The 11,942-nt window shown below is 43.0% G+C and overlaps 3 protein-coding genes across 4 annotated transcripts; 2 read left to right on the top strand and 1 right to left on the bottom strand.

Annotated features, from left to right (window-relative positions):
* Positions 1 to 427: 427 nt before the first annotated feature.
* Positions 428 to 2,201, top strand: LOC110154369 (zinc finger protein 568-like). Of its 2 annotated transcripts, XM_020918361.2 has the most exons (3): positions 428 to 627; positions 1,191 to 1,399; positions 1,467 to 2,201. In XM_020918361.2, exons 2-3 carry the CDS (start codon positions 1,234 to 1,236, stop codon positions 1,565 to 1,567), a joined length of 267 nt encoding a protein of 88 aa, XP_020774020.2. In that variant the 5' UTR covers positions 428 to 627; positions 1,191 to 1,233; the 3' UTR covers positions 1,568 to 2,201. The 2 variants fall into 2 exon arrangements, with proteins under 2 accessions (XP_020774020.2, XP_055006110.1); XM_055150135.1 differs by having other exon boundaries at positions 1,191 to 2,201.
* Positions 2,202 to 2,546: 345 nt separating this feature from the next.
* On the bottom strand, positions 2,547 to 4,333 carry cabcoco1 (ciliary associated calcium binding coiled-coil 1). The gene is made up of 6 exons (XM_020918362.2): positions 4,256 to 4,333; positions 4,083 to 4,174; positions 3,547 to 3,716; positions 3,188 to 3,332; positions 2,796 to 2,865; positions 2,547 to 2,639 (listed from the first exon to the last, which is right to left on the bottom strand). The coding sequence occupies exons 1-6, from the start codon at positions 4,322 to 4,324 to the stop codon at positions 2,547 to 2,549; spliced, it is 639 nt and encodes a 212-aa protein (XP_020774021.2). The 5' UTR covers positions 4,325 to 4,333.
* A 2,657-nt stretch (positions 4,334 to 6,990) lies between these two features.
* Positions 6,991 to 9,878, top strand: adgra1a (adhesion G protein-coupled receptor A1a). The gene is made up of 5 exons (XM_020918363.2): positions 6,991 to 7,055; positions 7,669 to 7,792; positions 7,901 to 8,052; positions 8,154 to 8,249; positions 8,654 to 9,878. The coding sequence occupies exons 1-5, from the start codon at positions 7,006 to 7,008 to the stop codon at positions 9,876 to 9,878; spliced, it is 1,647 nt and encodes a 548-aa protein (XP_020774022.2). The 5' UTR covers positions 6,991 to 7,005.
* Positions 9,879 to 11,942: the final 2,064 nt, after the last annotated feature.

Below are 11,942 nucleotides of genomic sequence, written 5' to 3'. Positions count from 1 at the left end.
GGTCAGGTGTTGTACACCCGTACAACATATTGGAAGATGTGACACAATGAGATTAGCATTTGTGGTGAAATCCCAGCTGCAAACAGTGCATTCTGTTGTTGTGGCCATGTGCAAAACACTTCATCCACCAGGCAAATGAAGCAACTGAGTGAATGAAAAATTTAAAACTTTGTCATCTTTTATGTAACATATGAAATAACACAACACCAAGTTCTGTTATTTCTCAAAGTAGTAGCTGTACAGCTGTGTTTTACTGATATACCTGCATTTGGTATGCTAGTTTACCATAGTTTACCTATCCATTGGTTGTAATTTTGGTTTATCAACCTGATGTTCTGGCTGGCCAGGTCTTCAGATTATTATCCTCTTTGTATATCCAGTGGAGGGCAGCATTGCTTTGAGCTCGGTTTTGAGTCTGTCGCGAATCAAGAAGAAGAACGTTGTCTTTGTTGTTGTCAACCTGCCAGGTGCTCTATCTGTGGGCCTAAAATAAAACTCTGTTGTTGCAGGAGCGCAGAGCCCGAAGAGAAGCGCACACGGCTCAGTGTGTGGAGACGAGACGCGGGACAAGAGAAGCGGTGGGAGTGGACTGCTCTGTACCTTTGAGTGATCGGGCGGAGTGGTAACGTAAGGATTCTGATTTAGGGAAACAAAATCTGAAAAACACACGTGTTCCTTATTACTGACAGCATGGACTTTTACTGCTTTTCTAAATAGCGTTACATTAATATGCTACATTAATATGCAGTGGGGCGCCAGTGGCCAAAACTGTCGTTGTGACCTTAGGCAAGATACTTTACCCACATTGCCTAATATGAAAGTGGTGTGTGCATGAGTGATGATGGTGGTCGGGGGGCCGATGGCGCAGATTGGCAGCCTCGCTTCCGCCAAGGTGCCCCAGGGCAGCTGTGGCTCCAGTAGTAGCTTACCACCACTGAGTGTCGAGTGAATGAATAATGAACTGTAAAGCGCTTTGGGTATCTTGAAAGGCGCTATATAAATGCAATGATTAATTAAAATAATAATATGCTTCTGTGTAGTGGTGGTACTCTCTGTATTTTCTCTAGCTCTAATTCACACAACAATATAGCCTATTGCTAAATTACCTACCTTATTTATCTGACAATAAAAAAAGTATAATAATAACTTATAAGTTGTTTATTTTTCCTCTGTTTCGATGGCCTTTTTAGAGTACAAACCTGTGGAACGTCAGTGGCGGACACCCCCTGGAGGATGAACAGTGCGGTACAGATGCACTTGCTCCGTGCTCTGGTCACAGAGTGTTTGTCCACAGCAGCAGAAGAGATCCTGCGGCTGGTGCACAGTACCCTGCTGCCAGACGGACAGCCCTGTACCAAGTGGGTGGTGGACAGTCAGCAGCTGGATGCAGCGCACGGAGGTAATACGGAGTCCTGCTATCTCATATATGTCTCATTTGAAGATTCAGTGATCTTAATGTGCTTCAGAATCGGAGCCCGTAGGGCCACAATCCAATGTAGAAGATGTGAAACTGTGTTGGGAGCTCCACGTAGAGGACCAGCTTGCATCTTCTACAGACACACCATGAAGAAAATGAGAAGATGAAGTCTCACAAAACCACAAAGTGCAGCCCTGATCACACAGACTGTGGAGCAGACAGGAGTGCTGAGTCCAGATCTGGGGCTCTGGCTTGTGAATCTCCACGACCATTATGTCTCTTCAGAGTCCAGCCAGTCTCTCCTGAACGCAGGTGTCTAACTCTCATAAAGTCCAAAGCAGCGCGTTATGCAGGGTCTAACCAACCATTGAGCCATTCACAGAATCTGCCTAAAAAGATCAGCCGTCTTAAAGCAGGCACAGAGCTGAAGCCCTATAAGTGCCCCTGCTGCCCCAGGGCCTACTCTCTGACCAAGACTCTGATCCGACACATGAAGGTGCACGCAGAGTCATACCAGTGCAGCGTGTGTGGGAAGTGCTTCTGTCAGAAGTCCCACCTGGCGAGACACATGCGGCTACACACTGGGGAGAGGTCCTTCCACTGTCAGCTCTGCCCAGAGACATTCTCACATAAGAGGAGCATGGAGAAGCATATGAATAAGTGCCATTTGGAAGGAATTTAAGCCTTTGGTCGCTTCAGTTACACAGCCGATGGTGTTTCAGTCGACCCAGTTTTGAAAACTTTGTAACATCTTGTGTAATTACAATTTTTCTTTGAACAGCAACAGACTGTGTCCATATTTTTTTTTTTAAGTCTATGTAGTTTCAGAACAGATACATTTTTCCACCCAAATGCATGTATTTAAATTTTTCTATGGTAAACTTTAAATACACATATGGCGGTGTGAAATACAGTACATGTACTAAAATGAACTGTATGTGTCAGTATCTTCAATCATCATCGAGACATGGCTCGCTAAACTGTAATGCAAATAACCCGCTATAAAGTCCATAAAGAATTTATTGATTGGCATTGGAAAAGATTTTTTAAAATAAATTCCTCTTGGACACAAACACGTAGGTTTTTATCTATATGGCTAAAATCACCAGTGCTATCTGAAGATAGTTTGTTATTGGTTAATGTCAGGGGTAACCAGGTGTGTGGGGATGCCCTCCTCCAATACTGTAAGAGCATCTTGACTCCAGGGCAGGTCCACTGTCTCCTGCAAACATGACATCATTATTAATCACAAAACAAGGATTTTTATACTACTTTTTTTTAAATAGATTTTTAATATCGCTTTTTGTACTACATTTAATATCCTATGATCAGGTAATCAGTAATATCCCCTACAAACAATGAATGAGAAGGGTCTGACCTGAGCACCTAGCAACAGCTCCTCTTGCCCTGAGCTCAGAGCCTTGAACAGCCGGTATTTCTGAAACAAACTGTTTGGACAACATGAATATCATACAGAACAATGTCTTTCCTCTAACAAATTTTAAGCCCCACTATGTAAAAATAGACTACAGATTTTTTTTTTATTATTATTATTATGTTGAATGTTTTTGAACTGATTTAATTAATAAACTTCTTTTCTTGAATTAAATGATGACAACTGATACTGGCCTGAAGCAACATGCTAATGTTAGCAATAACAAATATATAATCCTGCAATTTTATACTTTTTTATATATATTCACAACATGTTTGCCCTGACATAAAAAACCTCAAAGTAGTCAAAGAAGTCATTTGTAACTTGATACACACGTGTCTCTGATGAGTCTGATGAGACCCTTCGCCTCCTTGGGACTCAGGAGAGGAGAGGGACCCTCAGCACCAGAAGGGCAATGGCAGGCTACAGCCAGTGCTTTGGCGAACTCCAGCACATTGTCGACAAAGTCCATACCCTTCTCTGTTCAACACACACAGTTCTTGTTGTTGCAAGATTCATGTCTGATCCAAAAATACCCTCACTACTTGGATTATTCATAAGCATTTCAGAGATCAAGGAATTATCTTATGACAGATCATGCAAGTACCCATTTAATAGAATTAACCAATAGCACACTCTGTGATGTCAGAATTATATTCCTCAACTTTGAGTCTTAAGAGGAAGGTTCTCTGACCTGTAATATTGTGGAACAGTGTGTCCAACACTGCCATACTGAAAGATGTTTGGAGGGAGCTGAAGTGAGTGTCCTGGGCCCAGCACAGCCCCTGGAGGTAGTATTGGAGCAGGGCAGCCTCCCTCATACAGATATCTGAGTTGGTCAGGTGCAGCTTGTCCAACAGAAGTCTGTGAATAGCCAGAATGTATGCTATTTTATCAACTATGGTCTGGATCTCTAAGTACTGAACAATATGCCAAAGACTGAATAACAGACCATAGGAACACATTACTACAGACGAAGTCATTAGGTCAGACTAGTAGAATACAAATGTGATATAGCTTATTGGCTATAGCAGCAGTAAAAAAGTGAAATAGGCCCATTTGGACTGCTACTTTTCTCAGTAACTGACATTATAAACCTATGAGTTAATATATTTAGTTTTGTACTGTCAAAGACTTTGTGTTGGCAGCCTATGGCTAATAACTTAAAAAGATTCCTAAATTGTAGTCAGCAGTGGGACACGTGTTGTTACGAGTGGGAAGCCTACTCACAACTGCAGCTCCTCCTCGCTCTTTCCCAGCGCGACTTCAAGCTGCTCCAGCGACATCACGCCCCATTGGAGAAACGGAATCGCCTCTTCTTTCTAGGCAAATTTATGAGGATTTTTAAAAATTTATTTCGGCTAATTTAAGCAGATAAATGTGACTGACTTGAGATGGTTTACATTAGTCCTTGAATCACTTTCTTTTGACAGATATTTGTTAGTACGTCTTCCTCCCGCAGACATGTCCATGCCGTGGGTGTTGTGTACGCGTTGTCATGACAACATCTCCTCCTCATCATCCAAGATAATGGAGATGGAACAACAGCGGCCACTACTGGCCACCTCCTTCACCTGCGGTAGTGATCTTTTATTGGCTTACTGTCCAATGATCATAAAATGAACAGGCTACGTAAATCGGCAGATAAATCAAGTGGCTCACACCAGTGTATTTATTAGTCTGATACGGTCCAGTCCTTTTTGCGATTGTAGCCTATAGACCTGTGGTAGATAAAATAATCATGTTGCAAATCTTTTACACTGTGCACAAGCGCTAATTGCACAGTAGGCTAACCCATTTTTCGTCTGGGCGTTTTTTTTAAGTGGCAGACTGCTGTAAGCACGAATAGGCTACACCTCTTTTTTCATGGCTATTTAGGTCCTCACCATCCTGTGCTTCCCAATGCCCTTTTGTGGTGATTTGTTCAAGCAGGAAAACAGTTCAATAGTTCCTAGTATTTCTCTTAATCCTGGTAGTTTGCCAGGTGATGGAGCAGCCTGGTGACGTCAAGGTTGTCCCACGTGCCGCGTGGGTAACCGCTACGTCATAAGATGCTGTGAGCGCGCGGCAGAACGGAGGAGCGTCATTCCTCTGTCTCCGCCGAACTAGAGCAGTCCTGCCGCGCAGGTAAGCGCATTCTCCCTCAACTTCCATATGTGATGCTCCGACAATTTTCACTAGATTATCTGCGGCTGCCGGCATTGCACGAGGATCTTTTGATGTTGCCGCGTAAAACTAAATGCCCGCGAGGTTCGAGTAATGTGTATTTAACAGACCTCAAAACATTCTGTGTGAAAGTTATGCTGTCTTTGTTTTATGTCATTTGGGAACATTTTAAGACAATTTAATATTCACTGCATCGTTTTGCAGTTACAGGAGTTGCATTACTTACATTGTCCAATGTTTGAATAAAATCAAACTTCGGACAGCACAGTTTTATGAGCCAAAGATTTTATTACATTTTTGATTGTGTATTTGTGCTTTTAGGATGGAGGCAGTGAGACTCAGTCGCTCCAGCCTCCCATGGATGGTCCAGGACAGAGTTTTCCAGAGCTGAACGGACTCCAGTAACACAGATGGTGAGTGCAGTGTAGTCCGCGGTTCTACTTAAATCTGTCCTATGTTGTTTGTGCATATTAGCCTTTGTCTAACCATTACAAATGCAGTTCAGTGCAGTGTTGACCTTTGGTGCAGGTTATGTTCCCTGATCATGAGGTGCATAGAAATCACATGTACTCTGTCCCTCTCAGGGTGACCAGTGGAGACCCCTCTGTGTGCGTCCTTATGTTCACGCTGTTTGTTGCAAATATGAGGCTCTGTACAATGGGGGTGGACAGAGCATGATGCATAGACTAAAAGCTTAATTACATCCTCCAGCTTGTCAGGATTTTACAAGCCCTAGCTGAGAGTTCAGTGGTCAGAGCTTTCTTTCTCAATTTTAATTTGTAAACATTGTAATATAGCAATTAGACTCAACTATTTCAGCCATCATGTGACAAGCCTCTTGGTCTCTTGTAACAATGATTATTAACATCAACAAGTCATATACTCCTCTGCCTTTTCTGTATTATTTATGAAGACATGGTGGCGGCTGGAGCAGTGGGCTTTCAGCGCGTGGAGGAGCTGAGAGTTAGTCAGCCATGCTGCGTCTAATAGATAGTGGTTCAGTGGAGCGCGATGAGATGTGTGTTCTGTAGAGGCATCTCCACACAGAGCTCCGGAGCAGAATTGGCTGTGGGCACTCGGAGCCTCTGAGTCAGCCTGCTGCCCCCACACACGGCCTGGCTTACACACTCACACACACATGCACGCACACACAGAGACTACACGCGCTTGGAACGCCAACTGTATTCAGGTCAGCTTTACATGAAAGTCCTCAGCCCTTGGGTCTGCTCCCTCCCACTGTCCCCACTCATCATTCAGAGCTCATAGTGCTCATGTGCACGCCGTCTGAGCGATGTGCGGGACAGGTGTGTGAGAAAGACATTAGACAGTACATCAGAAAAGGAAGAGCGTAGAGCAAGTGCATGGAGGACTTCAGGCCTTACTTACAATTTAAACAAATGTTAAAGCAACTTTCATCACCATAAAATTGTCAAAGCTTGTCTTGTCTGAGCATGTATCATCAGCCATAAACTGGCTTGGACTGACTGGTTAGCCTTTAGGAGTTGTGGTGAATACTGTAGGAGGTCTGTCAAAATTTATAAATAAAAATAACTGACATGACTGGTTTCAAACAAAAGCGGACTTTTAGTTGACCTTTTTGAAAATGAAATGCCTCTAACTCTGGAAGGGCCAATCTGGCTCTGGCTCTGAGCTGGTGCTTGTGGCAGTCTCAGAGACCCGTCAGAGCCTTATCCATGTTTAATGATGTGCATAGAGTTATTTTAAGGAACTGATGTCAACACCACACTTACAGTGCACAACATCAGCTGAGGACCTGCACATGCGTGTGGCCTCATTATGTCTGTCTGTGTGTCTTCTTTAAATGCACATCAGAGATTCTAAAGCTCATATGTGGAGTGTGGACTGAGCTGCTCACTGATATAGCCTGTTTAATGCTCTTGTTCTGCAGGACCTAAAGCGGGTGCTGTCTTTCCCACCATACCCCGGGGACTACCTCCACCCGGTGGTGTATGCCTGCACAGCTGTCATGCTGCTATGTCTGCTCGTGTCCGTCTTCACCTATATTGTGCATCACAGGTAAGATATCATCCCCATAAGCCTGGGCCCAGACTGTAAGACCATATCCAGGCACTAAAGTTTTGGACACCTGAAGAGATGCTCCAGGACTGATCTGTTCTGTTCTAAAGACTGGACACTGTTGCCTCTCTCATATCTCATTTCATTTATGCGTTGCACTTATGTTTATACTATGCTGTTGCAGAGTCATTGATTACAAGATTCTGTGCATATTTAGAACAGACTGTTAAATTCACCTTGTTTTAAGCATCAGCAGATATTGATAACGATTGATAACGGGTATCAGGACTACAAAAAAACTCTCTTTGCCCATCTCTGCTGTAAACCATTTCTGCTCAACTGTTTAAGTATTACTCTATGATTAATAGTCCAATACAGCAAAACACAGATGTTTGCCAAAGAGGGAGGCTATTATTATTTTATTGGCTCTAGGCTACAACAACCTAAGGGAAAGCAAACCTGCTGCAGCACTTGCGCATTTCAGATATAGGTTGTTCACTCATATGACAGTCTAATGCTACTGCTTTTAAGCTTTGATTTTTGCCATATTTTTTTGAGTGAATAGTATGCATAGTGACTTGTTGTCACACATCCTCTACTGAATGTCCCACAGTGTGATCCGCATCAACAGAAATGGGTGGCACATGCTGCTAAACTTCCTCTTTCATACTGGTCTCACGTTTGGAGTCTTCACTGGAGGCATCAATCAGATCAACATGCCCTTTGTCTGTCAGATGGTGAGATTATTAATTCAAAATATCCCCTATCATCTTATGTACATAAGAAGAAACAGCTGGGATAATATTTTCATGTTCTCTCTAAGATCTGTGTTTGATCTCTGTCAGGTTGGTATGCTCTTGCAGTATGCATCTCTGTCCACCATGCTATGGCTGATGTTTACTGCTCGAAACATTTACAAAGATGTTTCTAAAGACCCTCTGAAGGCCTCAGACAGGACTGGTACGGCCAAAGCCCACTCCAAACCCACAATACTTAGGTAAGATAAGGAAGGACAGCTTTCTTCATCATACATCGTAATTATTTATTTTTTGGAGCACACGATAACTCAGCCTAAATAGACATGACTATATGTTTCAGATTCTACATTGTGAGTGATGGGTTCCCGTTGATAACTGTGGGAGTGACAGCTGCTTTTGATGTCAACAACTATGGGAGCAGAGATGGTGCTCAATAGTAAGTGACTCGCCACACAGCAAATATAAAACTTATTTTTGATATCATAATAATAACTTACAATAATAATGATAAATACTTTACAGTTTTGCAAAGCTTCTCAAAACACTACACTTTTACTTACTGTTACACTTTTATTCACTCCATACTCTGTGGTGGTGAAGTACTACTGTAGTACTGTTCTAGGGTAAACTGCCAGAAGCAAGGCAGCCAATCTGTGCCATCAGCCCCTTTGGCAAATCATTTACATACTTACCTCACACCTCATTCATACTAGGTGAAGTGTTTTGCCTAAGGGGGCTGCCGAGCTTTGGGTTGGTGGATGAGTGCTCTAACCACTGAGCCAGCTGCAATATTACCGTACAACTTGTTTAGTGAGTGTCTCTGTTCTTGTTTTTATTCAGTTGTTGGATGGCCTGGGAGCCCAGTCTGGGAGGGTTCTTCTGTCCAGTGGCATTGGTGGTCCTGGTCATGTGTGTGTACTTCATGTGCACTTACATCCAGCTCAAACGTCACCCTGAGAGGAAGTATGAGCTGTGCCTCCTGAGTGAGGAGCAACAACAGATGGACTCCAGGGGTGCCCCAGGGGACCCTCTGCCTTTCTCTCCGGGCATCTCCATGCTGGCCAATGAGCACTCCTTCAAATCCCAGTTGCGGGCCACAGCCTTCACACTCTTCCTGTTCCTGTCCACATGGGCGCTTGGGGCACTGGCTGTGTCCTTGGGGCACTTCCTGGACATGGTTTTCAGCTGTCTGTATGGAGCCTTCTGTGTCACACTGGGCCTTTTCCTCCTCATCCAGCACTGCGCTAAACGGGATGATGTGTGGCACCGCTGGTGGGCCTGCTGCCCCTCCAAGGACAAGGACAGTTGTAAAAATGGGGCAATGTTGGGTCCTGCAGATGAGGTACATCAGCCCATCTGTCAGATCAGCTCTTCTTGCCCTGCTCCCCTTATACAGACCGTCTATTCTCCACCCAGTCCCAAAGCCAACCATTCCCCTCAGTGCTGTGGGACCATTCTGAGCCCAGACACACTTCAAGATGACCTCCCACGACCCGCGCTCCCCTTACAAAGTTGCCTTATGGATCGCGCCAAATCTCGCTCCTTTAATCGACCTCGACCGTATTTACAGGATTACCGCTCACACTTCAACTCCACCAGCATGGACAACTCGCTCTTGAGCGCCCCTGACCCTAGTCTGCGGCTGCAGAGACAGGATTCAGTCACTTCCTCCCATAGCCACGCCCATAACATGGCTGACAGCACCACGTCCTTCCACAGTCATGGTCCCAATATGGCTGACAGCATCATGTCCTGTGCCAGCCTCCTGCTGCCCTCTCACAGCCCGCACACATGTCAGTGGCACCTGTATGGCCCCCAGGAGCCCTGCTCAGAGGACATGGAGCCCTACAACAGCACACCGCAGAACTCAGACAAACAGAACCGCCTTTGTGTAGAAGTTGAACCAAAATCTTTTCCTAGAAATACACTTCCACGACAGCATGGTACCATGGGCCGGCGTGGACCCATCGGTCGAAACCGCAGCCTACAGGAAGATGGGATTTTTGGATCAGACTCCACGGGGAACATAAGAACAGGGCCATGGAAGAATGAGACTACTGTATAGTAAACTGCAGTGCCATACACTGCATTGTGCCATACACCTCTGCTTCCCTGTGCCCAGTTCTTTTGCTAAACACTCAAGTTGGGCTTTTTCACTAAAGCAAAGTTAGAAGTAACTCAAAGATGGTTTTAGAGACCATCAGCCATAAACCATAAGTGGTCCAAATAAAAGGCTTTTCTGTCTAGATCAGCAACAGAAAAGGGCAGCCCCCTGTAAGACATATGCCTAGATGGGCTTCTATGAGAAATACGACATAGAAAGTAGACAATAGGTTGGTAATACGTCACTTTGTTTACAGTGGAGGTGCTGGTGACCTCGAGTGGGGCTGTTTTCAGGCATGCAATGCATAATGGAAGCAAAGGCAAAGGACTTAAGTGAGCCAACGTCACAAGGCATGTTTCTATAGTGCACACTGAACACCAAGGTTGTCCTTTCTCACTGTTCTATTCCTTTATTTTTAGACAGGAAAGTGTTAGAATGATGTTAAACAGATCATTAACAGTGTAAAAAAAAAAAAAAACAGCAGTAAACTTTACAGAACAGGTCTACCTACCGTATCTACACATCTCCATCAAATTTATTATAGAAAGGCTGTTAACTATGAGGTTTAATGCCCCAAGACATCAAGTTCCCTTTCTCAACGTCTTTTAACTCTTTTAGAATAATTTGTGCAACCAAATCTTTTCATCTCAGCTAATGTATACGAAGGATTAACATATGTGTTGACATATTTACATCAAAACTTTCCCTTACAAGTCTAAGGTTCATGAAAATGGGACATCCAATGCATTTGTGAGAAATGCTCCAGTGCACTGATCTGCACTAGTTGTTTTCTCTTTGCACTTAGATAAACCAAAATAGAGCCAGCACTCATACTGCTGAAAATAGTCTTAGATTTACCTAAAAGGTTCATGTTTTTCATCTATATTTTACCTCCCAAATTTAAATATTAATTAAAGGCTGCACATATCCAACTATAAAGTTCACAAAACACCAGTGAGGAGAGCCTTGGGTGAGTGCAGTTTGTTCTGTGACATTGTAGTGGTTCTCTGTATTTATGACATGCACATGTGTCAGTCAGAGCATGCGTTTAGTAGCATATTAATGTGATTCTGTGCATTCTGTGGTCTGCATATTTAATACTGTTTAATGAGGTGTTGCATCTGTTTCTAAACATAAAGAATTAAAATAGTACTTTTTGTACACTTTCTGATGTTGACAGTGAAGTCCCATTGTCCCCAGTGTTTCTGAACTGTACCTCACAGCAAACCTTTACTGTGTGGGCTGTGCACCATCTCTGCTCAGTGCCAGTTAATACACAACACACTCAAGCGATGTACAATCCCTGAACTCAGGTTTACAGCACAAATGTGTGAAGGCCCACATCCAGCAGCTCTGGAAACCTAGCCATTATTGAAAATTAGTTTTGTTCTTACCATTGCCACTATTTCTGTAAAGGAGTCCATAGCCATTACTGTAGTGGTACCTCTCTCTTGATCCATGTTCCATGTAGTGTAAGTTTTTTTTTTTTTTTTTTTTTTTTTTAGTATAAATTACTAATATTGTGAAGAATAACAATACAAACTTTGACTAAAAATAAAAAAAGAACACTTTTTCGTGTATCATATGAAAGCTTTACAGAAGGCACCTTTGAGGTCATTTTGTGAAGGCTGCTGCTATGCAAAACAACTGTTTGATTTGTTTTTGTTTTGTTTTTTTGTTGTTGTTTTTTGTATTGTTTTGTTTTTTTGTTTTGCTTTGTTTTTTTAATGTTGAACGTGGAACAAAACTTTTATATGAAATAATAAAGCTCACCATGACCACCTTGAGTTATTTTCTCAATGATTTGAATTTAGTCTGGTCTAGTCATTCATTGATATTAAATAGGAAAACAAAATATTATAGGCTAATTAAGAGTGTTCTTTTTGTGTCCTACTTCATTAGCTAATATATAGACATAGGCAACATTAATTAGAATGTAAGGGCCTGAAGGACTGTGTATATTTGTATGCACATTGCGCACACACATACTCTCTTGGTCTAAACCCGTCCAGCAGCAGTCAGAAA

The sequence above is a fragment of the Boleophthalmus pectinirostris genome, unplaced genomic scaffold (assembly GCF_026225935.1).
Source record: "Boleophthalmus pectinirostris isolate CB_2022bp ecotype Guang Dong unplaced genomic scaffold, ASM2622593v1 HiC_scaffold_14, whole genome shotgun sequence".
Taxonomy (NCBI): Eukaryota; Metazoa; Chordata; class Actinopteri; order Gobiiformes; family Gobiidae; genus Boleophthalmus; species Boleophthalmus pectinirostris.
This window is presented reverse-complemented; position numbering and strand designations above follow the sequence as displayed.

What these genes read in the sequence shown, in the direction of transcription:
- cabcoco1 (XM_020918362.2), bottom strand. Translation starts at nt 4,324, where the DNA reads ATGGACATGTCTGCGGGAGGAAGACGTACTAACAAATATCTGTCAAAA. An exon ending in AAAGTGATTCAAGGACTAAT is followed by an intron (nt 4,175 to 4,255) that starts GTAAACCATCTC and finishes AAATTTGCCTAG; the next exon opens with AAAGAAGAGGCGATTCCGTT. An exon ending in AGCGAGGAGGAGCTGCAGTT is followed by an intron (nt 3,717 to 4,082) that starts GTGAGTAGGCTT and finishes GGCTATTCACAG; the next exon opens with ACTTCTGTTGGACAAGCTGC.
- adgra1a (XM_020918363.2), top strand. Translation starts at nt 7,006, where the DNA reads ATGCTGCTATGTCTGCTCGTGTCCGTCTTCACCTATATTGTGCATCAC. An exon ending in TCCAAACCCACAATACTTAG is followed by an intron (nt 8,053 to 8,153) that starts GTAAGATAAGGA and finishes TATATGTTTCAG; the next exon opens with ATTCTACATTGTGAGTGATG. An exon ending in AGCAGAGATGGTGCTCAATA is followed by an intron (nt 8,250 to 8,653) that starts GTAAGTGACTCG and finishes GTTTTTATTCAG; the next exon opens with TTGTTGGATGGCCTGGGAGC.
- LOC110154369 (XM_055150135.1), top strand. Translation starts at nt 1,581, where the DNA reads ATGAAGTCTCACAAAACCACAAAGTGCAGCCCTGATCACACAGACTGT.